The 17464-nt window shown below is 36.0% G+C and overlaps 2 protein-coding genes across 3 annotated transcripts; both read right to left on the bottom strand.

Moving 5' to 3' along the window:
• Window positions 1-1256: 1256 nt before the first annotated feature.
• On the bottom strand, window positions 1257-9079 carry LOC113753868 (probable DNA primase large subunit). Of its 2 annotated transcripts, none has more exons than XM_027298130.1 (20): window positions 8895-9079; window positions 8425-8486; window positions 8211-8314; window positions 8010-8091; window positions 7826-7885; window positions 7581-7638; window positions 7433-7452; window positions 6855-6938; window positions 6705-6769; window positions 6085-6133; window positions 5956-6003; window positions 5776-5865; window positions 5574-5633; window positions 5289-5348; window positions 4995-5069; window positions 4472-4557; window positions 4017-4110; window positions 3813-3920; window positions 2956-3027; window positions 1257-1413 (listed from the first exon to the last, which is right to left on the bottom strand). In XM_027298130.1, exons 1-19 carry the CDS (start codon window positions 9028-9030, stop codon window positions 3007-3009), a joined length of 1362 nt encoding a protein of 453 aa, XP_027153931.1. In that variant the 5' UTR covers window positions 9031-9079; the 3' UTR covers window positions 1257-1413; window positions 2956-3006. The 2 variants fall into 2 exon arrangements, with proteins under 2 accessions (XP_027153931.1, XP_027153932.1); XM_027298131.1 differs by lacking the exon at window positions 1257-1413 and adding an exon at window positions 1760-1959.
• A 1904-nt stretch (window positions 9080-10983) lies between these two features.
• On the bottom strand, window positions 10984-17186 carry LOC113754307. Its single transcript, XM_027298686.1, has 14 exons — window positions 16920-17186; window positions 16188-16261; window positions 15988-16065; window positions 15082-15160; window positions 14355-14419; window positions 13845-13946; window positions 13103-13192; window positions 12928-13002; window positions 12802-12834; window positions 12623-12703; window positions 12480-12539; window positions 11937-12005; window positions 11524-11562; window positions 10984-11433 (listed from the first exon to the last, which is right to left on the bottom strand). Exons 1-14 carry the CDS (start codon window positions 16960-16962, stop codon window positions 11245-11247), a joined length of 1077 nt encoding a protein of 358 aa, XP_027154487.1. The 5' UTR covers window positions 16963-17186; the 3' UTR covers window positions 10984-11244.
• Window positions 17187-17464: the final 278 nt, after the last annotated feature.

Genomic DNA, 17464 nt, shown 5'->3' with positions numbered 1-17464 from the left:
AGTATTATAAAACGCCTTTATCGTTCCACGTGTCCCGATCTGTTAGTGTGTCAATTATGCAACGGAGACGGAGCCTTCGACTTTATGTAATTTATTTATATATATATTTTCTTGGCACACTATTATAATTGCAGCATACCCCATTAATTAATTAATTATGTGGGGATGCTTATATTACACGTGTCAGTAATCTATAATTGTATATCACCTCAACTGAGCGAAGGGGCAGCATTTTATGCATGGCATTGATAATTGATTGATGGATGGATGGATGGATGAAATTGGGTCATGGCCGTGGAGCCCTTAATTTGGTTGCTTCTAATGATCCCCTGTTTGTCCACTAGCCCGATTATGCATTTCTATGACTGACATCTTTGCATCTTTTAAAATCTTTTTCCAATCATTTGACTTAATGCTCTACAAACACACTACTACTATCCACCTTCCGTCCTTCCTGGATAAGATCCGGGTTTCTACATTTAATTGTTTGTTATTATTCGTAATAAATATAAATATTATATATATATATATATATGTCATGTATTCAATGATAAAAATACATACACTATCAATATATAGAAAATTAATGCTATATATATATATAACGGTTTAAAAAATGATAATTAATTATTAAATAAATAAATACTAGTAAATGATAGATGAATGGCAAATCTTTTGCTACTAAACTCTCTCTCACTCATGCTGGCTCAACCAACCTTTGGCTTTGGGAGCATGTGGGCGTTATCCTGGAAAACTATTCAATTTCATGAACAGAGTGCATTAGTAAGTACAGTAGAGAGAGAGCAGGGAAAAAGATGTCCATCTGAAACAACCAAACCCCGCCCCCCGCTCATAAGTTGGTCGGTCCAATTGATGCAATGGTACTTTTACCATCAAGAGTTTCGACGAGAAAAGGTTCGCTCATCCCACCTGTAACATCAACCTAGGATTCAGGAAGCAGCGGCAAGTGAAAAGTAGATGGATATGTTCTTTCACACTCCGGTTAATAATAATAATTAGGTGAGAGCCGTTGTGGGAAAGAGGAACCTAGTAGCACTTGCCTTTCCGTAGATAACATACACTAACACACCTCCCTTCCTACAAATCCCAAAAGCGGAGCAAAGAAGTAATCGGTTTATCATCTATGCACATCGGTTTCAAAAGCTCGAATAACGGCGGAGAACGATTTTATTCCTTTACTCTTGGAAAACTCTGGTGCTGCAACACATCTTCCAATCTTCATACTAAAAGCACTGTTCTTATCCCATCCTCTCTTACCTCTTCCCTTTTACCACAGTAACTATATTCAGGGAGTACCCAGGCCAGTGCAGAATACAGAAGCAGAAATCCACCACACGATGCATGCAGGAAGAAGCTTTCTATCACACTCATCATTCGGTCCAGGAAGCCAACCTGGAAAGGGCAAAAAATGAATCAGCGGATAATAAACCAACAGGTAAACAACTCCCCGAACCCTTCTACTGCTGATGATTTTAGTCATCAGATATTCCGGGGCTGATATTGATAATAGTCAAATAGAATGTGCCCTCATCGAAACGCATGGGAATGATGGCATGACAACAAAATAATCATCGACAGACATGATTAGGATCCTAAACTCACACACGTATCCATGTCGAAAGGAAAAAGGCTTTGGCTACCTTATGCACGCTAAGGAAATAAAATCATTAAAATCATGGTTTCCTTTTTGTTTCACACCACTCCAACCAGTCTCCACAAAATTCCATACGAGCTCACGTCCTCTTTAGTCCTGAAAACTGGACACGGATAGGAGTTTACAAGGGCCAAACGGGATTTAATATCTAAAACCCGAAGACACCACTCAAAACTGTGAGGGAAGTACATCCACCAAAGCCGATCTGCATGACGTGGGAAGAAATACCTCCGAACACTAACTGTTCGTGGTTTAAATTAACCATCCAAGCTCAAGCAGTAATCCTGGGATGAAATTTGTAAATATCTTTAAAAAAGTTTTCATCAATTTGCATGTCCAACTCTTTTCAACATAAAGCAACCGTATGCGAATTTATAAGATAAGCCGCATCCCTTTAGCTCTGTTGGAATAAATTCCACTATTCTGACAGCCAATTAAAATAAAGGATAAATCACCTTTTTATCCCCATGTGTTTTTGTTTGGTGCTTTACCACATAACCTTCCTATATTTTAAAAACTCCCTTTTATGATTTGGATTAACGTGTTACCGTTAGTTTTTCTATTAAAACTAACCATCAATAGTCAAAAAGTTAATATCAAACTAATAAATTAACAAATTTACCCTTTCATTACTTCTTTTTTTCCCTTCAAACATAAAAAAGAAGAAATCGAAAAAAAAAATACATAACTAAGAACTAGAAAATAACATTAAATATTTGGTCTAAAAACCTACAATGATATTTGTAGCCAAAAATGATTTGATATTTTTTGTTTCTTATTTATGTGTTTTATATTTCCCTTCCATCTTTTTTAGTTTCTTATTTATTTTTTATTTCCCTTTCATCTCTTTTGTATTTTGGAGAAAATTAAGATTTTGTAGGTCAAAATATAGGTTTTCAAAATCATCTCTACTCTTTCCTCCTCCCAAAAAAAAAGAGAGAAAGAAAAGGAATAAAGAAAAAAAAAGTAGTGAAAACGTGAATTTGTCAATTTATTAGTTTGACTTTAATTTTTTTACTATTGAAAAATTAACGGTGATACTTTAACCTAAACCATGAGAGATTATATATAAGTTTTTAAACCATAGAAAATTATGTGATAAAGCACCAAATTACTGGAGGATAAAAGATAATTTATCCTAAAATAAACTATATCACCACAATCCATCATCTTGTCCATTTTACAGCAATGCAATCACCAATGACAGACCACGAAAAACAAGAACTGGGAGAAGAATGCAGTAGGGCACTTGATCTGAGAATCTTGTTGCAAAAACTTACCGATGATTGGAAAACAGCTTTACTAATTTTCACAATGCAATACTCCAGCTCTTATGCAGTATTGGCATTGTTCTGCAAATGAAGAAGGTAAAAGCTAAACAGAAGACATGTATTAAGCGAAATGGAAAAGCACAACCAAAAAAATCCAATGCACGCAACAAGAACAAGATATCATGAGATGCACAAATAGTTGCAGTTATTATTGGATTATCTTTTTTGCGTTTTTACTTATATTTATTTTAACAGCTATTGTTTTTAATGCTTGATCCATCGTTTCTTATTTTTACTTTGTAAGGGAGCGGAGTGAGTTGAGGTTCAGCAATTTGCCAAATGATATTCCCTGTTGCAGCAACCCGCCAAACACAAACTTGCATGTACAAATCACATAACCCAAAATGACTTGAGGCTTGGTTGAATTATTTTACAATCTAATACCTAGACCACTTCCTCAAGCTGTTTCACAAACCTAAAGGAAGATATCATCAAAGCAGAAAAAGTGGGCAATTATAGGGAAAGGGAACGGCCAATACGAGCAAAACCTCCCAATGTGTGACTACTAGCATTAGCCATACCCTCATTTTGTTTAAAATCGTAAATAACATGACATCTGATGTTTAACCAATCTGCCCATCCATACAGCCTAGGCGATTCCACAATAACGTTAATCAAAACACAGAAGCCTTCTCTGTACTAAGATAGCACACAAAATATTTAAAATCATTGTGTAGTTAAAATCTTCATGGATTATTCATGCGTACCAAATTGGGGACTTGCAGGCTCTCAGGATGATAGTTATAATTCAATCATTCAAACATACTCGCCAGATTGAAAGCACAAGTTCAAACAACAGAGCTTACCCTTGACTCTAAGGTCTTTTTACTGTCACTGAAGTACTGGTTTGGATGATTAATCCCAGCATCATAAGATGTGCCGTGAACAGCCTCAAATGTCAAAGTACATGCCAACTGCACATTGCTTTCAGCATTTTGATTTCCAACCCCAAGCAAAGAAGCGAAATTATCAGAGGCAATTCAAGACAACAAACAACACTGAATACCAACCTGGTAATGTTTATTTCGCACTTTTTCCATTACATCCTCTAGTGCACGACTGCCTACTCCCATCCTTCCAAGGGCAGCTCTCAATTTCTCTTCACTGCTCAAGAAAGATTGTCCAGCTAATTATTTCGGCCAAAAAAACTTTTAAGCCAAAAAAGAACATAGAATTATAAATGATAACGAGTACAATATAAGCTTAAGTTTTACAAAAAAGTATTTCTGTTGATGATGACGATGATAAAAAACTGACACTGATAAACATGTCAGCATTTCATCAGATAATTTTCAACTTAAAATCAATGGTATAGAACATGGTACCAAAATAATTGGACTGCTTTGACTCAAAAATATAAAGAAAGTCATCAGAAATATGAATTTCTTGAAAATTCAAGCAGGCACAATGTAAAAAATTCAACATATAGAAAATAAAGCCTGTTACATTATTGCAAAGGTCTGACCTGAAATGACGATATGGACAACCATGATGATCTCCAACACCAGGCATCGAAGAGATAATTTTTTGGCATGAATAGGGAGTGTAATCCTGCAGTTACCACAAAGAGAGTTGAAGAAAGTTGGACGCTAGTGTGAAAAAATTGGCCAATGCACCCATGCAGAATTTCACAAATTTTGAAATGAGTTGTTTGATTAACAATAAGGAAAAAAAATGGGGCAATTTGAACAGATAGAGTTATTCTAACATGACTACAGCTCACATGGAATTCAATTTAAATCTACTCAGAAAATTGTTGAAAGTAATTTGAACAAGATGATTTTTATGTCATACACAGAAGAATCAGGAGTTTCCTTTTCTTAACTTAGTTTCCTTTTCTTCTCTTTGTTTATGTTTTCTACTGAACACAAAAGATACATTAATCTTCAGTTGTGCATTCTATCTCTATAGAAAAAATGTCATATTAAATCCAAAAATTTAAACTTAAAGAGAAAATTGAGAAGTATCAGAAACTGAAAATAACTCACTGTTCTCTTCCCTTCTTTTCCGTAATTGTGGCGTATGCTGTATGCATATTCTTTGTCAAATCTTTCAACACCAAACTGCAACACCCAATGTGCACTTAAAAGGCTATTGCAGCAAATTAATAAGAGCAAAAGAATTTTTCTGAAATTTTGCCTCTGTTAGGTCTTATGGTACAAAAAAAAAAAAGCTATTAAGATTTCGTATGCTAAGAAATACATTGTGCCTCTTCACAATTGGGGCGATCAATGAATCTAACTTCTCAAATACAGATGAAATGGCATAAAGCTACATCTTACTTTTCTTGAGAATTCTGCTTTCCAGAATGCAAGAGCATCATCTAACTTCAGTCCAACACCCTAAAAGCAAACACTCAACAAGAAAAATCCATAAGAAACATCCATACATGTGCAATAAAATGCTACGATACAATTTTCAGAAATTATTGCCACCACTTTAACTATTATAAAACAATTGTGTCATTTTATGCATACGAAAGATCAGGTTTGACTTCTATAGATAATATTATATATCCATAAAACAGAGTTGTGTTAAAACATATCTAATATCTAGGACATGCAAACCTTGAGAAATAAACCCAACTGCATTCTGCCTCCATGCTTCAGATGGTGATCCTCTCTCAACTGCATCAAAGCCATGCATATCATGGAGTAAATTAAATAAAATGAGGGGAATGCATATCCTAAAAATATTGTTTCAAAATTAAACTTCAATGGACAATAGCTGAAGAAAATTATACAACGGTGAAATATTAAAACCTCCAACCTTCTCAAACAGATGACGCATGCACAAGGGAAAAGAACTCTTAGCCACTTGGTCAATATCTTTTAAAGAAATTTCTGTAAATTCTCTTGGCTGCAGAAGAGGTTCAGCTATATGATCAGGATTACCTTAAATGGAAATGAATCAGGGGCTACAGACGATCATATTGCATCTGTCAAATACCTGACTATAATCCGGACCCAAATAACTCGAGGATAAGGATTCAACGAGCTACAAAATAACCAGCGAAGTAAGAATAACAAATTTGAGAAAAACAGAAAAATGAAACATAAGAATTAATTCACCACTCACAGGCGTCAAACGATCTTTTTCTTGTTCTCTGATCATCGTTGTCCATTTTCTGAATATAAAATATAAAAGCTAAAGACCATCGGAATCTCTTATGAGATTTGATGCAAGAGATACTAGGCTAAGAAATCTAATACATGAGACACCAAGACAGATATCTCCCGACGCCATATAACAAGACAAATCAAACAACCAAAGCCTCGACTAAATCGTGTCTTAGATCTATCCATGCCCTATTTATGCAATTATGCAGCTGATGGAGAAAAATTTTAAAAGCCAAGGAACGTTTTTTGGAACTTTTGGGAACATTAAGGACCATACATCAAAACACAAGACTGAATTTTCAAACAAATAGGCAAACTACTAAGATATAGAGCATACTAGTGCTGACTGCTGGGAACAGAAGACACAGTGCAAACAGACCACCGTCTACGGTGCAACTGGAGGTTTGGAAGGCAATAATACTGCTCTAGCGCAAACACACTTGAGCTCATAGTATTAAAAAGGAAATGGCAAATTCATGTGCAACAAAAACTGCATAGCACCAACTGATACAGATTAAGTTTATTTTTGCCCAAAAAAAAAAGCAATGCAAAAGTTTAGGGTCAGTGAAAATAAACTACCTGTTTGTCAACACAAGTGCTTTCGAAAGAAGAAAGCGAAACTGCGTAACAACAAGAGATACCACCTGTAAAAAGTCGTAAATACATTGATCAGGTAGATGGAACCCAAGTACATACAGATGTGAATGAATCAGTAGGCACTAAATTCACCTGATTCATTGCAACATATGCTTGGCCTTTTTGAATATATACTCGGCGGCCTGCCACAAGCTCGGGCACTTCTTCAAATGGCACCTTCATTCATCAAATTCAAGGATACATTGGAGAAAAGATTAAGATGACCACAACTTCTATTAGACAAGATGCTCATTCAACTCCACAAGGTAGAGGAGGCTCTTTTGCAACTTTTAAAGGAACACGAACTATAGCATTTACTTCATATACGAATAAAAATTTTCTCCTTAATTACAGAATTATTAGTTTTGACAAACGTACTAAAATGATAGATTATAGTTCACAATCACCTAAAGATTTAACTTCTGACATTCATATAGACGTCATGCTCACCAATCAAATATCGGAGGCATGACTAAATGCGATTATCACATACAAGGAAGTCTTATGGGCTTAAAGGAATTGCAAGAATTGCTATCGATCTATTCTCATAATGCTTGTCAAATTAAATCCAGATCAGCACAATTACGTGTGTGACAGTGCAAACCTCAAAAGTAACTTAGAACCCCATTTAGATATTCTCTTATCAGGGGAGGTGGGAATGCAACATTTACCTTGTAGAATATACCATCACCTGTAGAAGAGAAAGTGGAAATTGTATTAAAATCAAGAAATGAGAGGATTGAAAGTAAGATCTGAAAATTCATCAGTGACAGGATCAACAATCACAAAAATTGGATTGGCAAGTATGACAGCAAATACCACTTGACAGGGATTGACCAGTTGAACGCGCAACTTGGCTCAGTTTATCTTTCACATTCTGCATAGGAAAAATAGAAAAAAAAAACATGAATCAGATATTATTGGTTGACAAATGCATTATCACATAAAGAACCAGCATGTACAAATACTAATTAAACAACTAAACTCGAGGAATATTAAGCGAATGAAGATCATGAAGAACATTTCACTGCAGGAAGTGTAAGGTAAAATAATACATAAAATACCTCAAATTCGGCGCTGGTCACAGTTTTGTAAGGGAGATGAAATTCTGCCATCAGTGCCCTCTGCAGAGAGAACAGAAACCTGAAATAATCAGCAATAAACACACAGCAAAGAAACCTTGGCCTCATCCCAGGCCCCAATCCATGAAAAGAAAGAGGATAGCCGTCACAAATTACTCAATCACACCTGGGCTTCATGAGTTTCAGACCGAAAACGGTAGCGAAACAATGAAGTCTCCATGGAAAGAAACCATTTTCTCAACTCTTCCCTAAAACATAACATTTCAAAAAATAAAAATAAAAATAAAATTGACTATCTAACAATACGGAAAACTGACGAACAATATGAGAATTACACGTGAAGAAAAAAAAAAGTGAAGAATCTTACGTTCTACAGTAGACCAAACGAAGGACAAAATGGGAGATTATGTCCTTGTTGACAACTTCAGATGCATGCGGATGGCTCATATGCAACTTCCACAACTCACGTACCTAACAAAAAGGCATAAACGAGTCCAAAGAAAGAAAGGAAATGTAACGTTCTCAGAACTGGCATAAACATTACTGCATCTGAAAAGAAATGGAAAGGACATATCGTCTACCAATTTTTCCATTTCATCAGACTTCTTTCCACGCGATAGTCCATCCGAAATCTCTTTTAGAACTGCATTTTCACGATTCGAGACAATACTTATCTATCAACAACTCAAATTTTAGCATGTGATGCATCCCAAGAAAAACGTCTGGGGAAAAGAATTTCTTATAAGACTGCCGAAAAAATCTGATTAAAATTTGCAAAAGGCTTTCATCAAATGTAGTTCAGAGACTTAATTCTTAAATTCACATACAAGTCGATTTTTTGTACGTTTAGAAGAGAGGTAGTGCTTTTAAGGAACCGGTCACCGCACATATACTCAATGAAGAAACAAGCCTAATCAAGAATCCACCATAAACCCGTTTGCTTACAAACAAAGTCTAAAATAAGTCCCATTTCTTGCTAATTTTAGGGGGAAATAAGAATGGATCTGTGGAATCTATGGTCACTAAAAAAAAATGAGGAAGAGTGAGTGACCTCTGAGGCGATCCACGGCATAAAGCTCGAAATCTTCCAGTCGAACTTGGAGAGCAGGCGCCGACAGGTAAAGAGGCAGGGTAGGGACGACGTCGTCTGCTTCGGCGGGCTTCCTATGAGATCTTACCACTTCCATTTTTTTTTTAAAATCCCCCCTTTCTGCTTTTCCTTTCGCCGTTCAGTCGTTTCTGAAGGTTGGCCGGGGGGAGGGGGGGGGGGGGGGGGGGTGGAAAATGGCGGGAAATGTTTTCTGGTTCCCTCCATCCACAATTCTGCATTAAAAAAAAGTCCGTTGGGCTCAAGTTGTGGGCCCTAAGGAATTTAGGTCGTTCAAAGATGGATCGGGTGAAAATGGGCTCTTCAAAAAAATTTAGGAATGGATTTGTGTGGATTTATGGAAGCAATTCTTATTTCCCTCCACCACACCCCCCCGGCCCGCCCCCCAAAAACACACACAAAAAAAAAAGCAACTCTATATTTTTTTTTCAGTTATTAAATACAGGTACCTGTTACTCTACATTTTCTTTGTTCTTGGATGTCAAGAAGCTAAGCCGCCACAACTATAGCACTTTTTGGATTGTAAGTTATTTGGAATATTTTTACTGTAGCACTTTTTATGATGTGATGTATATGAGATAAAAAGGTGTATTGAAAATTGTAATGATGATGTAAGTAAATAAAATTGGGGAAATAATGCTCAATCCAAACAAACCATAGTTGATGGAAAATTAAACCGAGCCAATTAATTAAAAGGTTTTACATAATTTGAACGTCAAAGTTTTGTTGAGTGCATTAAGTGGTCACGTGGGTTTATGGTCTTCAAGAATTTGTTTCTAGCAGCCGTGTTACTATCTTATTTAGACCATACTTGTTAACCTAATTCAGCACTTAATTTTAATGAGTTCAGATATTAACATGTTCAAACACATTTGATAACGAAAAATAAAACTTTAAAATTAATCAAATAGTATTGAAGTTTTTAGGCAAAATTTGATCTAAAAAATAAGTGATAAACAATTCACTAATCACTTAATGTGTACTCAAATGTATCAAATTTAGTACTTAACAATTCAGTAATTTTATGGAATCGGGGTTTAGATTTTAGTTTTATCAAACGCACCTCTAGTTTCTGTCTTTCTTAAGTCGGTGGTATCTAATATTTTGGTAAGTTTGCGTCTCTTGTGGAAATAATCCAAGTCCCAGTTGTTTTCTTGATTTATTAGTCGGTTCCAATTTGTATTTGATATATAAAGACACTCATTAGCATATAAATACTTGTAGTGGTGCTAAGCTAACACTTCAAAAGTTGAATTAAATCTTGAGAAGTAGATTTCAAAGAGCCTCTAAGAATTGTTATTTATGAATTGTCCTAAGTAAAAAGTTACAATTTGATATTGTTATTTTTGAATTTTAAGTTAATAAAATCATTAAATATTTATTTGTGTGTTTATTCTCTTTCTTTTCTCACATATTTTTTATTCATGTTAATATGTATCTTTTTTTACCAACAATAATAATACAGCGTTTTTTATACCAACAATAATAATCGCTCGAAATCACACAGTGCAATCTTCCTTTTCAAGTATAATATGTTTTGATGGTCACACAAGTTGCCTCGTTTAGTTTCCCTTCATCTTTGTTTGGTGATGCTTGTTACCCATAGGTTTCATTTTTCATCCGCTTAAAGCAAATTGAAGCGAAAAGATCTAGGCAGCTGACAGATGACAAAGACCAAAACATGATATAAAACTTCAAAGAGCGAAAAAAGACAAAAATTGTGCGTCTCGGAATCTTAAAGCAAGAGCATAATAAGGTGGTAAATCGAAAACAGGGGAAAAAAAGCAGTAATACTCGACTCGAGGGTTTTCCACTAGAATCATCAAACCCAACAGCATTACCCAAGTTCAATTTCTACGTTATTCATCAAATGGCAAAATTTTAAATTAAAAAAGAAAGAGTCAAAACTGCATCACGGACAACCTACTGCAAAAAAACTTGGTGCCACGCCGGTACCATCTTTTTACTCAGACCTAGCGAATCTTAGCGATCAGAGACCACACGTCAAATGGGGCAACAAATCAGGGAAAAATGCGCTGACAAAACGGATGTGATTCCACGTATCCTTTTCCCTTCCAGAAGTCTCACTGTATAATATAGGCAGTAATTTTATCCAGAACTTCATACATGTATCCTAAATTAACCTTATAAGGTGAACAGAAAACCCTACAAAATTCGAAGACCATGAATATGGCTTGGCACCCCGTACGCGAGGCCAATATATAGTAGTATTTTAAAGGGCAAAAAATATATCCTTTCTCATCTACGTTTCATGTGAAAAGCATGATAAATATTAAATATTGAATGAAAGCTTCGCGCTGCAGCTTCTTCTCACCATATTAAAAGCACCGCCAGAAGACTTTAGGCCGAAGATACCAGAACCAGAAGACTCGTTTGCCACTTCTGAGACAGGAACGTCAGTGGAAAAAATCTGAGAACTCCTTTGGCTGGACATTTCAACTCCATTTGACATTCCATGCAGCTGGTGAAAAACACAAAATCACACACTCACTCTGCACGATGATATCTACTACACAAGAAAGAAGCCAAAGAAGAGAAACTCATCAATTACCTTCAAGCCCGAGTCTAAGACACCACCTTGCAAAGGACGCTGGAGAAAAGAAATAGATACACAAGTTGAGTGAGGTATTAAAAAAAACCGAGTTTCAGTAAAGAGACATCCAGAGAAAGGATAAGAGAAACGAACTCCGAAAAACACAATAATGATCAATAACTTCATATCTTACGCCATCGACATTACTTTAGTTAAAAAATGGCAAGTTCAATATAGTAGAAGCGAACTTCAGATAGAAAACAACTGTTCCAGATCCAGTCCATAATAACAGTTAAATTTCAAAATGACAAGCATTTTATCTTCGAATACAGATAACCACTCCACTTGCCTGCTAAACATTTTCAAGCACTGTGGATTTGAGCATTTCCCTTATCATATTAACGTCTTTGCATAACAGGAAGTTTGCATACCTTGCTGGGCCCATTAGATGCAGATGACGATGGCGATTCCACTGAACAATTAGAAGGCAATGACACAGCCTGCAATAACAGCAAAAGGCAAGGGAACCAATAAGTGGACTAGGCATCAAGATGGAAAAGAGCAACCCCAGATATTTGGCCCAAGGGCACCCGAGCCCTTAACTAGAACAGCATGTTCATTCTCTTCCCCCAGTATTACTAATCAGGAGAACTACAACCACCTCGTGGTAAAATGCAAGCTTTGATCAGCAATACAGTATTAAGACAAGTTTCAATAGGTTGGCCAAAAACAAAGTAAATAGCCATCCACCAGCAAAAATATTTTCAACTCAGCTAAGATAATTCTGCAGAGTCTAACTTGAAATATGCTAACAAAAGTGAAGCCTATGTGATCTCCCATGTCACAATGGAGGCAATCCAGGATTAATCCAGTACTCAACCCATAAATTTCTAAGATGAGTAGTACCACGGCTGACATAGGTTCATGAGTTTCCTCTAAACATCAAAAGCCAATGTCTTACAGAGATATCATACCCTAGATGGAGTTATTTGCTGCATTTCAAGAGCTGGCCGAGATGAACTTGGCAATGCACCCTATAAAATCCCACAAAATGTATTTAGGAAGGAAACATTGCAAAAGGACAAGCATTTATGATGTAAAGGGATGCTTCTCCTGCCTCAATAGGATCCAAGGTTCTGCTATGTTCTAGATTCTTCACAAATGAAACCAATCTGCCAACCCCGAAGAGTGTTTCACCCTGCACACGTGTGATAAACCATGACCATGATTATTAGCCATTAAAACCCCCAGCAACACAATACACTGAACAAAAAGAAAAGAAAAGAGGAAAAAAACCTGTTTCCCTTCTATCTTGCTGATTTTTGTTTCCTGCAACATATGAAGTACTTTATTTAGTAACTAGACCAACACAATAATGCTTCTGATGTGGCAAGCTACATGAAACTCAATAACATGGATTACCAGGGATCGGACTACATGGTGAACTGACTGTACATCGGCACCCATCAATCTCAGGTCCCCTCGTAGTTTAGACACCTGTACAAGGTCCATGAATTAGAAGGAAACACTAACTCATGAAAACAAAAGGGCAAAAAGACAATTTTCCATTTACCAAAATACATTTTACTCATCCTACCTCTTCTTTTGTGGCAGATGTATTACCCGCACATTCATCAATTTTACTATCCACACCATCAATTCTCGAAGACAAATGGCGCTTAGTGGCCTGGACAACACAACCAATCTCAAATACATTGTAAATCCATGATCAATTATCATGTAGCTACATTTTAAATTTACCTACTGAAGACAGAATTATGATTCTTGAGACACCAAATACCTATGGAAATAGATTTATTTCATTTCACAAAGTTGACTCTTAAAGGCATAATCATCTTTAGTCACTTCTTGCAGCTATTTTCCTGTATGAAATCTTAAAGCAACCAATCATCACCATACATATTATGTGAAAACATATAAGCAACATGATATGTACGTAGCTGACGAGTGTTATATGAGTACACAACTTGAGGAGCAAAACTGCAATACAAAGCAGAAGCAGGTCATTTATCATTAACTTTCTCTGTCACTGTAATACTGTTAATCAGTAATTCCTCACTTCCCCCTACCCCCTTGAAGTTCCCCTAAAAAAATCAGAACTCTCTCTCTCTCTCTCTCTATTGGGCCCAAGGTTGACGGGATGTCCATAAAGAAGGGCAAAACAATATATATATATATATATATCTGCAACAATGTCAAACACAAAATGCAGTTCAATAACTCTTTAACTTATGCAGTAATTATGTGAAGAATGTCTTTGAATTACTCTCCTACCAAATTAAGTAGCTATCCTAAGCGATACAATATGGAAAACTTACAGAAATTGCAGAATAGACACTCTCAAGTTGTTTGGATACACTAGAACACGCATCAGACAAACTGCGTCTGGTTGCAAACATCATATCAGAGAGTTTCCAACCCTGCAAGCACACAAAATAATTTAGTAGTCTACATCACTCTTCTGTCAACCCCTTCCCTGCCCAAAACACAATGATACACAAGCAGAGGAGAGAAGGAATAGACCTTAGTAGAAAATCCTATTAGGCTTTTGATTACTAGCAAATACCGACAGGTGACGACTTGTCACCCTTTTGCATAGAACAGAGCCTAAGAAAGTTTCAGCTTTCACACAAGGAATCATACATCTTAACAGCACCACAGCCATTATAATGTCAAACACCCTAACCTGGGTGAACAACTTTTGGTACATGCAGATACCATGGGACAAACTCTATGTGATACGGAGGGGGAAATGTAAAAAAAAAAAAAAAGACAAAAGGAGATTTTTATACTCAGATTCAGACATTGTGCGACCACACATTATTTACCTTCCACCATATACAGCCATATCCAACCACTATAACAATCACAATTACACCATATCTGCCAGAAGCTGCACAAATGATTATTACAAAGGGTCAAGGATTGAAAATTGCAATAAAAAAGCATACTGTTAAAAAACAAAAGAAATATGGCATGAATAATTGGATTACAAATAATATTAGCCTATTCACCCCTGCAAAGTCAAATCAAGATATTCTTATTTTTCTATAGAGCTACAACTTGACAATACAATGCATAAATATCTACATTTAGGGCTTCAATTTCAGTGATAAGAAGACAAAGCAAGTCATAGGAAACTTTGGATTCTATAGAACAGAACACAGACATGTTGGTGGATCTATCAGTGTCCAAGATAATTGGTTCAAAATTGAGAAGCGTGTATGAAATACGGTGGAAAAGCAGGAGAGCAGCAGATGAGGAGACAACATTTTTTTTTTCTGTACAAAAAGGAGGATAGTTAATGTATGAAATTTACGCCATGACAGAGATCGCCAATTCGTGGAAGTGTCTATCTTGTGAGGTTTTACATTGGAACCACAGGCATCCCAAAAGCAAAAGAAGTAACAGCTCACAAAACTTTCGAGGCACCAGATCACTTGACCACTAAAAAAAAAAAAATTTACCACCCTGTACTCAAATCACAACAAAGCTTGGTATGAAAACATCATTTACACAGCTATAGAAACCAAGACAGAACTGCATTCAACCAACCAGAGCCAGCACTTGATGTCACAATTGTAATTGATCTATTTGAAGCCAAAAGTTGCAGCTCCTCTCGAAGGCTATTAACCTGTCAGAGTGAAACATTGAGTTAAGCTATTTAAGTAGATCAATTGAATGCATAGAAGACCATTAGAGATAACATTGATGTAGTTAAACGGACCACATCTTTTTAAAGGTGCAGATTCATACAGAAGTTGGAATTTAGAAAGGATTAACTTATACAGCCAGGCACAGATCAATTTCTTTTTTTTCTTTTTATCCCAAAATTTCCAAAGGCCCAGGCCATATATCAGTTCTACAATGTTTACAAACAATCTCCTAGACAATTAAAAAAAATCTTTTAGGAAAATGACAATGCAAATGGTATGGAAATCATAAAGTTCCATGACCAAGTACCAAGCAAATCAGCTAACCTGACCAATCGCCACTCTCTAGGCTTAAAGATTGTATTTTCAGATGGCTGACAGCTGTTTAAAAGGGAACCATGCACACAAACCCTCCAATCAATGCAGATTTAATCAAGTAGAAGCTATCAACAAAGTAACTAGAGAGCAATTCTTTTAATATGGAAAGTGTGGCCTCCAAAGTTGCCGCTGACTTATAACTAATGTGTCGCAATCAAATCCTATCATAAATTCCTAAGTACATCAAAGAGGAATATAGATTTAACACCGCAAGTATACTGAAAGTACACTGTTTTGAAAGAAACCGGTGAAATGTGACACATTCTTTTAAAACTTTCACAAATCCATGGTAATTTAAAATTTTAAGTGTGCTGATGCTGCATACACAAAAGATCCAGGCACCATAAAGATGAAAAAGGAACACTCTACAGCAAAAAAAGGTAAATAAAGAGCATACTCTGTAAAGAAAATACAAGAGAAAGCTTTAAACCTGTTGCATGAGAGAATCATTCTGTGGTTTGGGCTTTGAAGTGGTAGATTCATCATGTCTAAGTTGCCTCAGAACAACCTGCAATAAACAAACAGTGACTGTTTTTATAGGAGAAAGATGAGCAGACAGCAAAATACTTTTTAAGAAGAACATAGTATGTTGAATAATAAGATGCATTTGGTATCCAACATGAAATATACCTTCAAGGCACCTGAAAAGAAGTCAGAGACATCTGATATACGCCCTTCTTTAGCTAAAACTGATCCGACAAGGCCTACAAGAATCACAAGTGACATCTATCAACACTTACAATGCTTCTTCCTCTTTAATTGAGAAGAAAACACCTCAAAATCCATTTATACAGCTACAAATATACATACAGACACTTTGCCATGGCCTATACGGCACCGAATTCTTTTTCTGGAAATGTCTTCCCTTTATGGTTAGTATTTCCATTCTAGCATTATTTTTCCGTAGTAGCCACATAAGAGGAATAACTTACCCGGACTAACTTTTGCTTCTCCTCACCATTATAGAAGTTCCAATTAGCCCAATTGCTTAAGTATCACTACCTCTTGATAACCCACTTAAAAGATGATTTGAGGTTTAAATTCCAAAAGAAACTCCCCACTTCAACTGAACCCAATTCAACAGCATGACTGAAACAATGAAATAGACGAACTAATGTACCTTCACCATAATAATTACCCGCCCACTCAAAATAATTATCAAATTGCAGCAAATTTACTGGTTTCCAACAAGCCCTCAGTAACCATCTTAGCAAATGAACAGATGGCATTAAAGACAGTCACTAATTTAAACATCTAACCAATTAATTAATCACACGATAAAAATAAATACATATCAACAGATAATAAAGTTCAGAAAAGAAAAAACAGAAATATAAAAAAGACGAATTAAAATTTAGGCACCTGCACCAACGATGATAGTTAGCTTGCCGAGAGGTAGGGCCATCCGCTGTCTGGAGAATCAATCAAAAAGAGGATGTTACGAACTGAAGCATTAAAGCTTTTTCTTTTTTATTTTTTGGGGTACAGTCAATTTCTTTTCTTGCAGCTAAATCCCTGATTGTTCTTCAGAAACCAAACTTCGAAGTCGGCCTTGTGGTTTAGTGTGTGTTTGTGTGTGAGAGAGAAAATAAATCGAGCAAAGCTGTAGGAGAGGAGTGAAGAAGAGCTTGGAGAACAAGGCTCCACTTAGGGCTATTAAGCGACAAGTGGGCCCAGCGAGCCGGGCTTCCATTAGCCAGAACTCGGCTCGAATACGAAAGTTCACCCCGCGGCTCTCAGCCCTTCTAAACTATTATTAAATCCAATTCTAATTTTTGTTTTAATAAAAAGAAAATTTGTTGGAAATAATCAAGCAAAGGTCCAGTTTAGATATCAGTTTTTTAGAGTTTTTATATTGTGATGTAATATATATGAAATAAAAAATAATTATGAAATGTATTAAGAGA

The sequence above is a fragment of the Coffea eugenioides genome, chromosome 11, assembly GCF_003713205.1.
Source record: "Coffea eugenioides isolate CCC68of chromosome 11, Ceug_1.0, whole genome shotgun sequence".
Classification (NCBI taxonomy): domain Eukaryota; kingdom Viridiplantae; phylum Streptophyta; class Magnoliopsida; order Gentianales; family Rubiaceae; genus Coffea; species Coffea eugenioides.
The sequence above is the reverse complement of the archived record's forward strand: the minus strand, read 5'-3'. Positions and strand labels throughout refer to the sequence as shown.